General features: G+C 41.6%; 1 protein-coding gene across 1 annotated transcript; it reads right to left on the bottom strand.

The window, feature by feature from the left end:
* Positions 1–5,426: 5,426 nt before the first annotated feature.
* Positions 5,427–6,389, bottom strand: LOC121840973 (trace amine-associated receptor 13c-like). Its single transcript, XM_042306376.1, has one exon. It carries the CDS (start codon positions 6,387–6,389, stop codon positions 5,427–5,429), a length of 963 nt encoding a protein of 320 aa, XP_042162310.1.
* Between the last annotated feature and the right edge of the window lie 13,184 nt (positions 6,390–19,573).

The following is a 19,573-nucleotide window of genomic DNA, read 5'->3' as shown; positions in this document are numbered from 1 at the left end:
TGGGGTGCATTGGCAGAGACACCTGTTGGTGGAAACCGCGTTGCATAGATGTTATGAAATTGGCATTAAAATGTTGCAAATCTGATATCCTCCTAGATGATCATTGTCTGTAGCCAACTCTGACCGTAGTGTAGGCCTCATGATACAGACAGGGAGAGTGAGCTGGTTCTTAGTGGTCGGTGAACCCTCAACCTTCTGGCCCGTAGCCCTACATATGTCGTATGCACAACAAAAGCATCCTGAGGTGGCAAAGTCGATATCCATATTTTTAGGGTTGCTGCAGTTATTGTTGTTTGTGGTCGTAAACATTATTTTGGATACATGTTTTAAAGTACAAAGGGAGGGTCGTGAAAATATTCAGAGGTAATTGTGAACTGTGAACTGTCCCTAATAACTTGAGGTGCTTTTGAGATCATGTATTGATACAACTGAACTGGAAATCACATTTCTCAGTCACATTTTCTTCTGAAAAAACAACACCACAGAAATGGAAAACAACATCAACGGACGATTGAGTCAGATTACAGTGTGGTTGTTCTGATGTCTGACAAATAGTATTTGTCCCCATGATGTAACTGAGACAAAGTCTACCTCAACTTGAAGACGTATGGTTATAGGTTGCAACCCCTTAATTAACTACTTACACAATACACCATTGAGATAGACTTGGATGTTATCTGACATCATGCATATTGTACATTTACATTTTACTACACTTGTTGAAGGCGTTGTGTCCCAATTGAGCCACTAGAGGGAGATGTTTAACAACATATAGAACGACTCATGACCTCCTCAAAATGTACTTTTAGAATACTTACTATTAATAATTAAATAACATGGAACAACCACAGACGTATGCGTTCTCCAAGTCAAGGGTTTTCCTTCTCTGATGTGATATTTTCTTTGATTTAAACAAAAAAGACTAAGACATGTAATTCTCCTTTTCATTTAGTTAAATCAATCATCTCCAAAGCACTTATAAAATAATCTTTCCTTATATGACTGTAAATTAGTAAAATATTGCATTTATATTTTTGTTCAGTATAGAATAAATTAAGTTTTCCCTCTGTCACAGATTGTGAATTCTACTGCCTTCCTCTGGCTACTGCAAATACTGACTCTACTCTATTTCACTCTGCAGTGTCCATATCAACAGTGCTTTACTCCAGCACTTTGGATATGAGAGTTTATTTAATATGAGGCGACCTTATATAATGTCAGATTTTATTTGAGGGTATTTTCATACATAAAGTGCATTTAACATGAGGTGACCTTATAGAGTGTCAGATTTCGTTTGAGGGTATTTTCATACATACAGTGCATTCATAAAGTATTCAGAACCCCTGGCTTTTTACACATTTTGTTACATTACTGCCTTATTCTAAAATGTATTAAATATTTTTATATCTCTTCAATCTCCACACAAATCCCCCAAAATACTTTTTTAGAAATGTTTGCAAATGTATTAAAAATAAAAACAGAAATACCTTATTTACATAAGTATTCAGACCCTTTGCTATGCCACAGAAATTGAGCTAAATAGCATCCTGTTTCCATTGATCATCCAGGAGATGTTTCTACAACTTGATTGGAGTCCACCTGTGGTAGATTCAATTGATTGGTCATGATTTGGGCTCCCGAGTGGAGGAGTGGTCTAAGGCACCACATTTCAGTGCTAGATGTGTCACCACAGACACCCTGGTTCAAATCCAGCTGTATCACAACTGGTTGTTATTGGAAGTCCAATAGGACGGCACACAATTGGCCCTGTGTCCTCTGGCTGGTGTAGGCTGTTATTGTAAAAAATTATTTTTTCTTACCTAGTTACAAATAAAATTACTTTTTGGAAAGGCACACACCTGTCTTTATAAGGTCCCGCAGTTGACAGTGCATGTCAGAGCAGAATCCAAGCCATGAGGTCAAAGGAATTGTCCATAGAGCTCCGAGACAGGAATGTGTCGAGGCACACATCTGTGGAAGGGTACCAACACTTTTCTTCAGCATTGAAGGCCCCCAAGAACACATTCTTAAATGGAAGAAGTTTGGAACCACAAAAGCTGAACTGGCTAGAGCAGCCAAACTGAGCAATCGGGTAGAAGGGCCTTGGTCATGGAGGTGACCAAGTTCCTGATGGTCACTCTGAGAGAGCTCAAGAGTTTCTCTGTGGAGATGGCAGACCCTTCTAGAAGGACAAACATCTCTGCAGCACTCCAACAATCATTCCTTTATTGTAGAGTGGCCATACTGAAGCCACACCACTGTAAAAGGCACATAACGGCCTTGGAGATTGCCAAATGGAACATAAAGGACTCTTTTGGCACCTAAATGGCACCTAAAGGAAACCAAAAATGAACTCTTTGGCCTGAATGCCAAGTGTTGCGTTGGGAGGAAACCTGACACCATCCCTACGGTGAAGCATACTGGTGGCAACATCATGCTGTCGGGATGTTTTTCAGTGGAAGCGACTGAGAGACTAGTCAGGATAAAGGGAAAGATGAACAGAGCAAAGTTAAGAGAAATACTTGGCCAAAAAGATCATCAAGGACATCAACCACCCGAGCCACGGCCTGTTCACCCCGCTATCATCCAGAAGGCAAAGTCAGTACAGGTGCATCAAAGCTGGGACAGAGAGACCGAAAAACAGCTTCTATCTCAAAGCCATCAGACTGTTAATTAACCATCACTAGCCGACTATCACCATGTTACTCAACCTTGCATCTTAGAGGATGCTGCCCTATGTACCTAGACATGGAATCCCTGGTCACTTTCATAATGGAACACTAGTCACTTTAATAATGTTTACATACTGCTTTACTCATCTCATATGTATATGTATTCTAATGTATTTTTTGTCAATACCACTCAGACACTTGTCCAAATATTTATATATTTCTTAATATCCTTCTTTTACTTTTAGATTTGTGTGTATTGTTGTGAATTGTTAGATACTACTGCACTGCTAGGAAGAAAAGTATTCCACTACACCCGCAATAACATTGCTAAACATGTGTATGTGACCAATAAAATGTGATTTGATTAGATTTTGTAGTTCATTAAAGGTAATAACCCTTGAAACGTAATGTTCAGTTAAGATATGTATTTAGATATTGGTTCCCTTCCCCTGTAAATAGTCTATAAACTGCTCTTAGTCTGTGCCGCTCTGACATTGCTCATCCATACATTCATATATTCTTAATTCCAGTCCTTAATAACTTAGATTTGTGTGTATTAGGTATTTGTTGTGAAATTGTTAGATATTACTTGTTAGATATTGCTGTACTGTCAGAACTAGATGCACAAGCATTTCGCTACAACCACAAAAACATCTGCAAAACACATGTTTATGACAAATTAAATGTGATTTGATTTCTAATGAGTGACTGCAATCCACACTTTAGTTTTGGTGGTCACTACCAACAAACAAGAATGTTATCATTTTCAGACGAACACATTACTTCCTTCAGCACACTACTACAACAGTGTGACTGTTTGGGAATAAAATGTTCAATATATTTCCTTTAACATCCTCTGTGTTGTGTGCTTATTGTTTAACCATTGATATGCTCTAGGTCATTTTGGGATCTTAAGGAGAATCAGGTAGTCCTGGAATATCTACCAATAGCATGTCCATCTTTATGTGATAAATTACACTGGTCACTGTTCAAAACATTTATAAAGAATAGTCTTTACTTTAGATTAGGGGAAAAACAACTTTACTAATGAGTATTAAATGGTAAAAATACATTTATTAAACATCTTTGGAATGATCTATTGAATCATATAGAATAAAAGTTGTTTATAATAATAAACAGTTTGACAGTTTTGGATTTTTTTTTTTATACATTTCCTTTAACATCCTCTGTATTGTGTCCATTGATATTTTCTAGGTCATTTTGAGAACTTGAGGAGCATCAGATCACGCTGGAAAGTTTAACCAATAGCATGTCCATCTTTTTGTGATACATTACACTGGTCACTGTTCAGAACATTTATAAAGTATTAAGAAGATATGAATAGTCTTCACTTTAGATTAGAGACTGCAAAACTACTTTACTAATGATTAGTACATGGTTTATAAGTTAATTCATTAAACATCTGATGAGAGATCATATAAATCATTATTACATACTATAAAAGTTGTTTATCAATGTGTGAATTACTAGCTTTCTAAAACTAATGTGGGAGTAATGAGACATTAATGATGTGGAGTCAAAAGAAACATTATACATTCATTATTACCAATCTCTATATTCATTCTGACGCCAGCATCTGAGAGAGCTGCTCTGCTGTGACCCCTGACCTGGCAGCAGAGATGTAGTGAGAGTCGTGGTAGTGAGAGTAGTGGTACTGTTCATTACCAGTATGGTGGGGTTGAGCTGTCTGATGTAGTCTACTGCACTGTTGTGCTTAATCATTAATGCATATACTAATGATTAGTAAATAGTTTATAAGTTCATTCATTAAACATCTTATATATCATTATTAAACAGTATAAAAGTTGTTAATAAATGTGTGAATAACCAGCTAACTAAAACAAATGTGGGAGTAATGATACATGAATGATGAATAAACTATTTACTAATCCATTATACATTCTTAATTACAAAGTGTTATTATAAAGTCTTACTAATCTCTATATTAATTCAGACTCCACATCATCTGAGAGCTGCTCTCGCGTGACCCCTGACCTGGCAGAAGTGACGTAGTGGTTGTGAGATTAGTGGTAGTGAGAGTAGTGGTAGTGTTCATACCCAGTATGTTGATGTTCAAGTGTCTGCTGTGGTCTCCTACACTGTTGTGATGAATCATTAATGCAAATAATAGTAATTTACACATTTGAGAATACCTACCTGACTAACATTTAACACATTTGGGAGTAATGATTAATAAATGGTGAACAAACTGTACATGCCTTACAAATGGTTTATTACTGAATGCTATTATAAAGTGTTACCCAGAGTTGCATATTCTTAAATTTGACCATCAACTACTTCCACAATACACCATTGAGATAGACTGGATGTTATCTGATATCATGCATATTGTACATTTACATTTTACTACACTTGTTGAAGGCGTTGTGTCCCAATTGAGCCACTAGAGGGAGATGTTAAACAGTATTAATGACTCATGACGTTCTCAAAATATACTTTTAGAATACTTACTATTTATCATTAAATAACATGGAACAACAACAGACTTTGTTATTTGGAATATACAACAAAAAATGAGTACAAAGTAATTTATAAAACAAGCTTATTTCTTCTTATGACTTCGCCAAGTCATTCCAATTCAATCCAGTCAAATCATTCTGTATCAACACTACATGTACCTAAACACTGAGCTAAGTCATGTCAGTGTATTGTTACATGAATGAGATACTTAGAACAATTGTATAACAAAACAATATCAAACTTATGTTTGAACTATGAACGCCTTAAATTCAGATTTAAAATAAGTTTAGCTGTCACCTTGAACCATGGATAAAGGAAAGCATAAATGATTGGATTAATTAAGGAATTAACAAGTCCCATAAAATGGATGAAATATGATATAACATGATCACTTAAAATAGAAAAAAATAAGAAAACAAATAGAGATGGAATCCAACAAATTAAATAGTTGAAAACAACAATAGAAAGAGTTTTTGCTGCTTTTCTCTCAGACTTATTTGCCTGTCCAGTTTTAACACCAGACACACTGGCAGCCTCTTTTGTAAATACCTTTCTGGCCTGTGATCTGGCCACAACAAAGATTTTCATATAAAGTGTTATAATAACAGAGCACGGGACAACCATGGTAATAACAAGATCAGTGAAATTAACCCAGAATGACCCTTCAACAGCAGTACATTCTTTCAAACACCTACTTGGTACCTGTACATTTACAAAATATTGTATATTAGCAGCACGGTAGATGATACAACAACACCAGGTGATGGATATACAACATCTGATTCTTGTTATTGTTATTTTGGAGTGGTACAATAAGGGATCACACACAGCAACATAGCGGTCAATAGATATCAAGACTAAATTGCCCAGAGATAAAGAAGTACATAAAGAAGCAATGTAGATCTGAAACACACAGAAATATTGGCCAAAATCCCAGCATGATTCCATTGTTGCTACAGTCATTACTGGTATCACAATCAGTCCCACGAGGAGATCTGACGCAGCCAGAGAGAGGATGAGCAGGTTGGTTGTAGTGTGGAGCTGCTTGAAGTGAAAGATGGAGATGATCACCAGTAGGTTCAAAAATACTGTAACTGCTGAAATCAATGAGAAGAAGATGTACAGTGATATGTAGATAGATGTCGATAGTAAAGCCTTTCTGCAAGAAGAGTTTCTGTCCTGAAAACAGTATTGAACATCTTCATGTTTCTCCATTTGTAATAAAAAGTCAAAATGCTGAGGTCTTGCTTCTGCTTGGTCCTGTGTGTGACCCTGTCAGGTCCGTCTTCTGGCAAACTCTGAGCTCTGCCTCTCTATTTATCCCTGAGTTACGGACAGACACTCCCCTCCTAGGAGCCTCTCTACTCACACACACACACACTCGCTGACACACACGAACACACCCACAGTGAACACACAAAAAGTGGCCTTCCATAGGAACATTACATAGACTATAAAAATGTCGATCTGAAATTAATTATTAATAAATCCTGTGTCTGAGCCGTTGAATTGCGTCTCCACTTTGTCTCTCTACTGACATTTTGCCTGTTTGTGTCACACCCTGATCTGTTTCACCTGTCTTTGTGATTTGTGTCCACCCCCCAGGTGTCACCCTTCTTCCTCATTATCCCCTGTGTATTTATACCTGTGGTTTCTGTCTGTCTGTCCATCTTCGTCTTGTTTGTTCAAGCCAACCAGCGGTTTGTCTCAGCTCCTGCTTTTCCCCAGTCTCTATTTTTCTTGCCCTCCTGGCTTTGACCCTTGTCTGACCTGTCTCTGAGCCTGCTTGCCTGACGTCTCTGCCTGCCCCCAACCCTGAGCCTCCCTGCCTGCCGTCCTGTACCTTTCCCCACTTCTATGAACTATTGACCCCTGCCTGCCTTAACCTGTCTGTCTGCCTTTGGGATTTTTAAACTATTGGTTATCCAACTTGGTTCGCATCTGGGTCTTACCTTCATATCTGATAGTAAGAATTGGCCCTGACTGACCCAGCAGACCCGGACCAGCTGAGCAATGACATCTCCTCCCACGGAGCCTCCATCGGTAGTTATGAGGAATTGCTTCGTGGGCTGATGGGAGGGGGTTCAAACATTGGCTGGGCGCCATGAATGGGCGTTGGACATGATATAGGAACAATTCCGCCGGTTGTCTGGGGGGCAGACTGCCATGGTGGCAGATCCACTGTCCTTCAGTAACTCGGCGGTTAGTAGCGCCGCCCCAACGGCCACTCCACTTTCCTTTGATCCCCGGTTATCTCCCCCGAAACTCATTAATGGAGAGCCGAGCACCTGTCGGGCATTTTTTAGCAATGGCTGTCCTCATTTTTCGAGCTTCAGCCTTCCTTCTTCCCCTCGGATCGCTCCAAAATAGCCTACCTCATGATGTTGATGTCTGGAAGGGCTCTCACCTGGGCTACCGCCGTATGGGATCAGCAGCCAGCCATATGCGTGAGCCTGGGGGGGTTCGTGGGAGAGGTGAGGAAGGTTTTCGATGCCCGTTCTCTAGGAGAGGAGCTGCACGGAGGCCAATCTAGCTCCGGCAGGACGCCTGCACTGCGCCCGAATATGCAGTGGATTTCCGCACGTTGGCAACGGAGAGTGCGTGGAGCCAAGAAGCATTATTCGACATGTTCCTGCACGGCGTCTCGGATGAGGATGAGGACGAGCTTGCGGCTCGGGAGTTACCCATGGATCTTGGCTCCCTCATTGCTTTGACCATCCATCGATGGGCGATTGCTGGAATGACAGATGAGCAGGGAATTCGATGTCACTTGCTCGTCCAGAGATTCCACCTCGCCTTCGAGCCATCCTAGAAGTCGCTGACAGTTCCGTGACCGAGAGCACCCACGGTTTCCCGACCTTCCTCGAGTTCACCGAAAGGGCAGAGGCACTGTTTTCCGACACCATTCAACAAGGCAGAGCTGGGCTGTTGCCAGCAGAAAGGCAAAACAGGATCAGCACAAGGAGATGTCTGTATTGTGCGACTTTTGGTCATTTTGTATTATTGTGCCCGGTAAAAGACCAGGCTCTAGAGGGATCGAGTACTCTGGTGGGCCATATGGAGAACTTTTCTGCTTCCCTTACTCGCACCCCTTTCCATGTCATTCTGATGTGGGGGAACCAGTCCAAATCTCTCTGGGTTCTCATTGACTCGGGGCCGATGTTGGCTTTCTGGACGCCACACTGGCTTCCCGAGCTGAACATCCCCACTCAGCCCCTCTCCAATCCCATGGATGTTAGAGTGCTGGACGTGCGCTCTCTAGGTCAGGTCAACAATAACACCACTTCCATCAACCTACATATGTCAGGGAATCACAGCGAGACCATTCAGTTCCTGCTCGTCAAGTACCTCCAGATTCCCATGGTGTTGGGATTCTCCTGACTCCAGCGACGCATTCCACTCATCAACTGTTCTACGGGTGCTATCATGGGCTGGAGTCTGTTCTGCCATGCCCATTGTCTGAAGTCGGCGCAACCTGAGGGCGTGGCTCCAGACATCTTTGCCATTCCCGCAGAGTACCAGGATCTTCCAAAAGGTGTTCAGCAAGGCCCGGGCAACTTCCCTTCTGCCGCACCGCCCCTATGACTGTGGGATTGACCTTCTCCCTGGCACCACGCCGCCCCGAGGACGTCTGTACTTGCTGTCAGGACCAGAGACCAAGGCTATTGAGGATCTCGTTGTGGATTCCCTAGCTACAGGATTTTTCCGTCCCTCCTCCTCTCCAGCTGGTGCAGGGTTCTTCTTCGTGTAGAAGAAGGACAAGACCCTGCAGAAGTGCATTGACTACCGGGGACTCAGTGACCTTACTGTGAAGAACCGAAAGATGCAGTAAATGGTATAGAATGCTGTCTATCCTACATAACTCATCTCATATGTATAGGTTAACATTTTTGAAGTGGTGTTATTAAGTGATTGCTGTTTAACAGTTTGATGGCCTTGAGATAGAAGCTGTTTTTCAGTCTCTCGGTCCCAATTTTGATGCACCTGTACTGACCACGCCTTCCGGATGATAGGGGGACAGGCAGTGGCTCGGGTGGCTGTTGTCCTTGATGATCTTTTTGGCCTTCCTGTGACATTGGGTGCTGTAGGTTTCCTGGAGGGCAGGTTGTTTGCCCCGGTGATGCTTTGTGCAGACCGCACTACCCTCTGGAGAGCCTTACGGTTGAGGGCAGTGCAGTTGCCGTAGCAGGTGGTGATACAGCCTAGCAGGATGCTCACGATGGTGCATCAGTAAAAATTGAGTGTTTTAGTTGACTAGCCAAATTTGCAGCAACCACGTTGTTTTGTGTCGGCCTCTGGGATAAGATTGCATGTTCAGGGTGCAACTGGCCTACCTGGTTAAATAAAGGTGAAATAAAACATTTATGATTTGTCTTCTCTGAAAGAACCTATTTATGGGGTCTGTGTTACTGAAGAGTAACATCAACTACAAATATGGCAAAGACAAACAGGTTTGATTTTTTTTTTTTAAATTTATAAAACATTTCAAACTTACATTTTCATAAGTATTCAGACTCTTTACTCTTTACCTTGTTGAAGCACCTTTAGCAGAGATTACAGGGTTTGATGCTACAATCTTGGCACAACTATCAGGTTGGATGTGGAGCGTCGCTGCACAGCTATTTTCAGGTCTCTCCAGAGATGTTCGATCGGGATTAAGTCCAGGCTCTGGCTGGGCCACTTAAGGACATTCAGAGACGTGCCCAGAAGCCTATCCTGAATTGTCTTGGTTGTGTGCTTAGTGTCATGGTCCTAATGGAAGTTGAACATTCATCCCAATCTGAGGTCCTGAGCTCTCTGGAGCAGGTTATCATCAAGGATCTCTCTGTACTTTGTTCCGTTCATCTTCCCCTCGATCCTGACTAGTCTCCCAGTCTGTGAAAATCATCCCCACAGAATAATGCTGTTACCACCATGCTTCACCACAGGGATGGTGACAGGTTTCCTCCAAACGTGATGCTTGGCATTCAGACCAAACAGTTCAATCTTGGTTTTACCTGACCAGATAATCTTGTTTCTCATGGTCTGAGCGTACTTTAAGTGCCTTTTGGCAAACTCCACGGCTTTCATTTGCCATTTATTCAGGTGTGGCTTCGGTCTGGCCACTCTACATTAAAGGCTTGATTGTTGGAGCGCTGCAGAGATGGTTGTACTTTTGGAAGGTTCTCCTATCTCCACAGAGGAACTCTGGAGCTCTTGCAGAGTGACCAGTGTGTTCTTGGTCAACTCCCTGACCAAGGCCCTTCTCCCAGATTGCTCAGTTTGGTCGGATAGCCAGCTCTAGGAAGAGTCTTGATGGTTCCAAACTTCTTCCATTTAAGAATGATAGATACCACTGTGCTCTTGGGAACCTTCAATGTTGCAGACATTTTTTGGTACCCTTCCCCAGATCGGTGCCTCGACACAATCCTGTCTAAAACCTCTAAGGACAATTCCTTCGACATCATGGTTTGGTTTCTGCTCTGACATGCACTGTCAACTGTGGGACCTTATATAGACAGGTGTGTGCCTTCCCAAAAATTGTCCAATCAAATGAATCTACCACAGGTGGACTCCAATGAAGTTATACAAACATCAAGGATGATCAATGGAAACAGGATGCACCTTAGCTCAATTTTGAGTCTCCTAGCAAAGGGTCTGAATACTTACGTATAAAATGTATTTCTGTTTTTATTTTTAATATACATTTTCAAAAATGTTTTTAAAAAAAGTTTATGGGGGATTGATGACAAATAAAAATAATTGAATACATGTTTGAATCAGGCTGTAATGTAACAAAAGGGGGTATGAATACTTTCCAAATGCACTGTATGTATGAAAATAACCTCAAATAAAAAGGTGACATTATATAATGTTGCCTCATATTAAACATTTGATCTCATATCCAAAGTGCTGGAGTAAAGAGCTACAAACAGAGGACAAGGATTACTTTCAGTATGTACAGTGGCCAGAGGATGACAGTATAATTCACAATCTGTGACAGAAGTATAAAGAGCTACATTTCTTTCAACTTTTTCCTGCAGAGAGAAACAGAGGGTTTACTGAACAAAAATATAAACACAAGATTTTACTGAGTTACAGTCATAAGGAAATCAGTCTTATTTAAATGAATTCATTAGGCCTTAATCTATTGATTTCACATGATTGGGAATACACATATACATCTGTTAAATATACACTATATCCGCAAAAGTATGGGGACACCCCATGCTCTGACGTCCATGGGAATAGAGATGGGTTGTGTGGGGATTCCCAGCTCCGACCCCAAGGTATTGTCCATAAAGCTCTCGTCAGCCCCAGAGTCTGTGAGCACCCGGAGAGATTTGGACCGTTCACCCCACAACAGTGTTGCATGGAGAGGGGTACGAGCAATGGAATATTGGTATGTCCGTAGGGTTCACCAGCGTACTCGTACTAGTACCTCCTTGATGAGCCTGGCTCTAGGGATAGGTGTCCCGCTAGCGGGACACCAGCCAACAACATCCGGTGAAATTGGAGGGAGCGCAATTTAAATAAATAATCATAACATTAAACGCTCATGAACATACAAATATCTTAAACCATTTAAAATCTTAAATTCTTGTTAATATAACTGCGTTGTCTGATTTACAATAGGCTTTACGGCAAAAGCACACCATGCGATTGTTTGAGGATGGCGCCCCACATCAACATGTTTTTCATCCAGCACAAGCTTCACAAAATCACAAATAGCGATGAAATAAATCACTTGCTTTTGAAGATCGTCCTCTGTTTGCAATCCCAAGGGTACCAGATACAACATGAATGGTCGTTTTGTTAGATAAAATCCTTTTTTATATCCCAAAAAGTATGTTTAGTTGGCGCCATCGATTTCAGTAACCCACTTGTTCAACATGCAGACAAAGGAGTCCATGAAATTAAGATGTACCAACTCATAGAGGCAATATAAAAAAAAAATATGTCATTTCAGTATTGTACTTGGAAGAGGGTTATTTGTTAGAAACTATAAAGAGGGTTTTGGATTGAGACTTGAGTGAGTTTAGGGGAGGTTTAGTCTGAAAACCTACCTCTTCATGAGTATCTTGATTAATGCCACAACCCCCCCCCCCCTTATCTGCTAAATGACTCAAATATGACTCAAATAGAAAATGTGTAGCAGAGGTGAGTCAGACTCATGCTCTCACGATGAGGTAGACCTGCCTGGTACTTCTAAATCAGTGTCACCTTGGGTCCAAGAGGGACTTTCCTCTTTTACTATTGGTTAAGATGTTGGTTATCCACTCAGGATACCACGGTTCAGATCCCTCCTGTGACAGAGTCATGATTCAGAGGTGGGATTCTTGACCTGTGCAGGAAAGACTAGTTTAAAGGTGAGGGTTGTACTGAGGCTGAGGCCTAATGGAAGTTGTACTCACACAAATGACAATAGAGCTGTACTTTAGGTTCACTTTGAATGTTTATGCTGTATTAGGGCCTTATTCATATCAACTAAAATTTATAAAGCGCGTTTGATCCAGAAAAAAACAGCTTACAACGTCACTACAAAACATTTCAAAAGTTGCCAAAAACTTTGCCAAAATATTTCAAACTACTTTTGTAATACAACTTTAGGTATTTTTAAACGTTAATAATCGATCAAATTGTAGACGGGGCAATCTGTATTCAATACAGCAAGTAAACAAACCATGCACCTTTTCACTCTCAATAGTGTAACCTTGTTCCAGGATGTGCTTCTTCTTCGTTGCACAAATTAATAACCTCAACCAAATTCCAAAGACTGGTGACATCCAGTGGAAGTGGTAGGAACTGAAAAATGGTTCCTATCAAATATTCCTTGGCAAAGACAACAGAGGGAGAGGTCAGAGGCAAAAAAGAAAGAAAATCTGAACAGTTAGTCCTCTGGGTTTTGCCTGCTACATAAGTTCTGTTATAGTTACAGACAGGATTGAAACAGTTTTAGAAACTTCAGAGTGTTTCCTATCCGCATCTACTAATCATATGCATATCATATATTCCTGGCATGAGCAGCAGGAAGTTTGGGCACCCTATTTATCCAAAAGTGAAAATGCTGCCCCCTATACCTTAAGAGGTTTTAACTGACTGAGTATATTGGTTCATGACTTATCTGAAAAGTTGCATATCACGGGGGCTTTTCGATGCTAATGCAGAATGCCACCGGATGTTTTTGTGCTCATCAAGGGCAGTCAAGTCTGGGGTGAACCAAGGGCCATATCCGTTCTTAGTTCTGCATTTTTTGAATGGGGCATGCTTATTTAAGATGAAGAGGAAAGCACTTTTAAAGAGCACCAGGCTTCCTCTACCGACTGGATGAGGTCAATATCCTTCCAGGATAACCAGGACAGGTCGATTCGAAAGGCCTGCTCGCAGAAGTGTTTTAGGGAACGTTTGACAGTGATGAGGGGTGGTCGTTTGAACGCGGACCCATAGCGGATGCAGGCAATGAGGCAGTATTGCTGAGATCCTGATTGAAAACAGCAGAGGTGTATTTGGATTGCAAGTTGGTCAGGAGAATATCTATGAGGGTGCACATTTACGGATTTAGGGTTGTACCTGGTTTCTTTGATAATTTGTGTGAGATTGAGGGCATTTAGCTTAGATTGTAGGACTGCTAGGTGTTAAGCATATCCAAGTTTATGTCACCTAACAAAATGAACTCTGAAGATAGATGGGGTGCAATCAATTCACATATGGTTTCCAGGGCACTGCTGGAGCAGATTGGGGTCTATAACAGGCGACAACAGTGAGTGACTTATTTCTGGAGAGATTCATTTTAAAAATTAGAAGCTCGAACTGTTTGGCATAGACCTGGAAAGTATGACAGAACGTGATATCTCTGCAGAAGATTGTAACTCCCCCCTTTGGCAGTTCTATCTTGACAGAAAATGTTGTAGTTGGGTATGGAACTCTCAGAGCCAGGATTCAGACACAACAAGGACATCAGGATGTGTGCTAAAGCAGTGAGTAAAAGAAACTTAGGGAGGAGGCTTCGGATGTTAACATGCATGAAACCAAGGCTTTTTCGATTACAGAGGTCAACAATTGAGAGTGCCTGGAGACACGCAGGGCCTGGGTTAACCTCCACATCACCTGAGGAAAAGAGGTTCTATCTTGTCGGAAAATGTTATAGTTTGGGATGAACATTTCTGGGGTTTTGTTGGCCTTCCTATGCCAAGATATAGACATGGCTAGGACATCAGGGTTGGCGGAGTGTGCTAAAGCAGTGAATAAAACAAACTTAGAGAGGAGGCTTCAAATGTTAACATGCATGAAACCAAGACATTTACAGTTACAGAAGTCAACAATTGAGAGCGCCTGGGGAATGGGAGTGATGCTGGGGGCTGCAGGGCCTGGATTAACCTCTACATCACCAGAGGAACAGAGTAGAATAACGGTACGGCTAAAGGCTATAAGAACTGGTTGTCTAGTGCCTTCGGAACACAGAGTAGAAGGAGCAGATTTCTGGGCACGGAAGAATATTAAAGGCACGATGTACAGACAAGGGTATGGTAGGATGTGCGTACAGTGGAGGTAACCTTAGCACTGAGTGACGATGAGAGAGGTTTTGTCTCTAGAGGCTCCATTTAAAACCTGTTGAGGATCTTGAGTCCCAATTGGGAACCAGCCCTCCCACCGTCAGCTGGAATGTGGCGCATGGAACGCAAAAAAATATTCTTAAAAATATTTAACCTCCACACATTAACAAGTCCAATAGCTCAAATGAAAGATAAACAACTTGTTTATCTAGCCAGCAAGTCAGATTTCTAAAATGTTTTACGCGAAAACATAGCACATATTTATGTCAAACCACCACCGAAGACACACCGAAGACCAAGCTAATTTCCATAGCCAAATTCCACAAAATATGCAATCACCAAACGCAGGATTAAAATAAAAATAATTTCACTAACCTTTTGAAATCTTCATCAGATGACAGTAATATAACATGTTACACAGTACATTTATGTTTTTTTCAATAATATGCTATATATATATCCATAAATCTGTTTACAATGACGGCATGTTCAAAAAATGCTACTCAAATGTCCGGAGAAATGACGATAGCTCCAGCATATGCCGTCAGCTAACATAGAATACACAACATAAACTTAGACTAAATATGCATGTTCTACATATGTATAGAAAGATACACTTCTTCTAAATGCAATCGCTGTGTTACTTTTATTTTTAACGTTACAGATTTCGTTCACTAGGCTATAATATGAGTCGGCGCTCAGGAATTAGCATTTTGGCTCCTCTACTTCGGAGTCCACAGAAACCCATAATAAACACATAAATATTCCCTTACCTTTGCTGTTCTTCCATCAGTAGACCTGGAAGGGTTTATACTTACCAAAAACAGCTTTAGTTTGGAAGTCTGTGATCAAACACGACACATTTCGGTTGAAATGCAGCCAAAAAGTCAAGTGGGTGCGCACCAAAACGTCGAAATTACATATTATATGTCGACTAAACTTGTCAAACTATGTTCAGAACACAGCGTTAGCATGTTATCTAGCTTCACAGCAATTCTCAGGACGAAGAGAAACACACGAGTCGTTTAATCAATCTTGGAACAAAGACAGAGCGCGCATGAGAGTAGCCTGTTTTCTCGCGTGACCGAAAGGTTTCAGCCCGCCAAAACCCTCGTGAGCGTGCGATTCTCACAATGAGAAGCCCCATTGAAAGCAGACATCGCGCTGAAGAGATAGAAACTGTTCCCAGGACTGTAAGTGCTTGGGAAGGGTGGGGGCGATGACGTCAAAGTTGGGCCAACTTTTATGATGACAAGAGAGAGTTTGGGAGAAGGAGTGCCCTGAGAGTTCTGCTTTACATAGAGACATAATTTAAACGGTTTTAGAAGCTTTAGAGTGTTTTCTATTCAATAATAATTTTTATATGCATATATTAGCAATTTTTGACAGATTTCTTTTCTGTTCACTATGGGCACCCAATCACCCCAAAGGGGGCAGTAATCAGCCCTATCTTTATTAAGCCAGGTGAGGTCACCGCATGTGTAAGTGTGTGTGTGTGTGGGGGGGGACAAAAGGGCTAGCTAAGGCATATTGAGCAGGGCTGGAGGCTCTACAGTGAAATAAGACAATAATCACTAACCAAAACAGCAGTGGACAAGGAATATTGACATTAGGGAAAGGCATGTGTAGCTGAGTGATCATAGGGTCCAGTGAGTAGCTAGGCGAGCTGGAGACACGTTGATTCAGACAGCTAGCAGGCCTGGCTAGCAAGCTAGCAGATGGACCTCTGGAAACGTTGCAATGTAAGAGCGTGTAGAAAACCCCTTGTGCAATGTAAGAGCCTGTAGAAAATCCCTCGTAGTTACCAGTCGTGATGGATTGGCGGGGCTCCATGTCGACAGTAAAGGGGTCCAGGCCAATTGGCAAAACAGGTATTGTAGCCCAGGAATTGGCTGTTGGATCTATGCGGCTAGCCGGGAGATTGGCCTAGCTCCAGGCTAGGTCCAGGCTAACTGTTGCATGCTTCGGGACATAGACGTTATCCAGGAGTAGCCACTCGGATAGCAGCTATCTAGCTGTGATGGTCCCGTGCAAAGGTTCAGAACTTGCGGTAGGAATCTGGAGATGTGGTAAAGAAAAAGCAGTCTGATATGCTCTGGGTTGATATCGCACTGTGCAGACAGGCAGGAGTTGACCGGGCTGATGTCTGAGTTAACGGTGATGACCACTATCCCAGTCTGGTTTTATGAAGGGCAGACATAGATGTAATAATATTCGACTAGTATTGGACTTGATAGGCTACAATGAGCACATTATGGAAGATAGCTTTATTTTACTGGTAGACTTATACAAGGCATTTGACACAGTTGAACATTGTTTTTTTTTTTAGACTCTTTGGGTCAATATTTTCAAAGTGTAATTAAGACACTTTACAATCGTAGTAACAGCTCTGTTTAAATTATCCCATGGAACAATGATACGACACTAGACGTGGAATTAAACAGGGATGCCCAATTTCTCCTTTCTTATTTTTATTTGTCACACAAGTTATGGCACTTCATATAAATAAGGATATTTTTAGGGTTATTCAGGTACAAGACAAAGAGATCAAATGTTTACAATTGGCTGACGACACCACCGTTTTTTTTAAAGATCATAATGAAGTTAAGAATGCTATTCTCTGAATATTAGGAAAAAAGATGTGACTTAAACTCATTATGTAATATCCCTGTAAAAGATGTGATGACATATCCTGGTATTACAGCTGGCAAAGATCAGAAAGAAAGGGCAAATTTAAATGTCTCTCCTATTGAGGGAAAATTGGAAAGAGATTTAACTCCTGGTTATTATGAGATCTTTCTCTATCTGGACGTTTACTTTTATCAAAAAAATGTCTGTCCAGATTAGTTTATACCTCCCTTTCCTTGGATGTTCCTCTGTCAGTAACTCAAATGGTTGATACTAAATTATTTATCTTAATATGGAGGAATAAACCTCATTATTTAATTAAGAAAAGTGGTAATATGTAGCACCCAAGTTGAGGGAAGGAGGTGTAAAAAAAATAAATAAAAAATAAATACATATATATATATATTTTTTTTTTTAAACGCTAGCAGCGGCTAACTGACTACTAGCTAGTAGCTAGTTAGCTGTCTATCTGCTGATGGGGGTTCCGCTTCTAAAGTATAAAAAATAGCAGATCCTGACCACATTGGGTGAGGCGGGTTGCAGGAGAGTATGTTCAGTCCGTAGATGGAAATTGAGATTAAAAATATTAAAAATATTAACGAAATATATCCGAAGAAAACGATATATACATAGATTCATACATATATCCTCAGTTTCTCAAAAGGTTCTACAGCTGCACCATCGAGAGCATCCTAACTGGTTACATCACTGCCTTGTATGGCAACTGCTCGGCTTCCAACCACAAGGCACTGCAGAGTGTAGTGTGAACGGCCCAGTACATCACTGGGGCCAAGCTTCCTGCCATCCAGGACCTCTATTCCACGCGGTGTCAGAGGAAGGCCCTAAAAATTGTCAGAGACTCCAGCCACCCTAGTCATAGACTGTTCCGTCTGCTACCCCACGGCAAGCGGTACCGGAGGACCAAGTCTCGGTCCAAGAGGTTTCTAAACAGCTTCTACCCCCAAGCCAAAAGACTCATGAACATCTAATCAAATGGCTACCCAGACAATTTGCATTTCCCCCACCCCCTTTTTACCTCAACTAACCGGTGCCCCCGCACGTTGACTGTGTGCCGGTACCCCCCTGTATATAGTCTCGTTATTGTTATTTTACTGGTTCTAAAAATGTTACAGTAATCTAATTTATAATATATTACAGGAATTGCCCATGCAGCTACATATTACCCAGTGTTCTTTGCAAGTTTTCATTTTTACATTTACATTTTGGTCATTTAGCGGGTGCTCTTGTACTTAGTAACGTACAGTCACTGCATTCAACCAAGGCTGATAAAAAATAAGGTATATCACAGTCATAGCAAGCAAAACATTTCTGTAACCATTGTTGAATGAACAGAGATACCGTGACAAGACCTTTTTTTAAGGTACACTACATGACCAAAAGTATGTGGACAACTGCTCCTCGAACATCTCATTCCAAAATCATGGGCATAAATATGGAATTTGTCTGCCCTTTGCTGCTATAACAGCCCCCACTCTTCTGGGAAGGCTTTCCACTAGATGTTGGAACATTGCTGCGGGGACTTGCTTTCATTCAGCTACAAGAGCATTAGTGAAGTCGACCATTGATGTTGGCCGATTAGGCCTGGCTCGCTGTCGGCGTTCCAATTCATCCCAAAGGTGCTCGATGGGTTCGTGGTCAGGGCTCTGTGCGGCCAGTCAGGTTCTTCCACACCGATCTCAACAAACCATCTCTTTTTGGACCTCACTTTGTGCAAGTGGGCGTTTTCATGCTGAAACAGAAAAGGGCCTTCCACAAACTGTTGCCACAAAGTCTAGAATGTCATTTTATGCTGTAGTGTTAAGGTTTCCTTTCACTGGAACTAAGGGGCCTAGCTCAAACCATAAACACTTCCCCAGACCATTATTCCTCCTCCACCAAACCTTACAGTTGGCACTATGCACTGGGGCAGGTAGAGTTCTCCTGGAATCCGCCAAACACAGATTCGTCCATCGGACTGCCAGATAGTGAAGCGTGATTAATCACTCCAGAGAACGCGTTTCCACTGCTCTGGAGTCCAATAATGGTGTGCTTTACAACACTCGAGCATTATGCATGGTGATCTTAGGCTTGTGTTCGGCTGCTCGGCCATGGAAACCCATTTCATGAAGTTCCTGATGAACAGCTATGCGATGAGCAGCTATGCGCTGCAGCACTCGACCTTCCCTTTCGGTGAGGTTGTGCGGCCTACCACTTAGCGGCTGAGTCGTTGTTGCTCCT

The sequence above is a fragment of the Oncorhynchus tshawytscha genome, linkage group LG26 (assembly GCF_018296145.1).
Source record: "Oncorhynchus tshawytscha isolate Ot180627B linkage group LG26, Otsh_v2.0, whole genome shotgun sequence".
NCBI lineage: Eukaryota > Metazoa > Chordata > Actinopteri > Salmoniformes > Salmonidae > Oncorhynchus > Oncorhynchus tshawytscha.
Note: the sequence above shows the minus strand (reverse complement) of the source record. Positions and strands in the feature narration are given on the sequence as shown.

What these genes read in the sequence shown, in the direction of transcription:
- LOC121840973 (XM_042306376.1), bottom strand. Translation starts at nt 6,389, where the DNA reads ATGGAGAAACATGAAGATGTTCAATACTGTTTTCAGGACAGAAACTCT.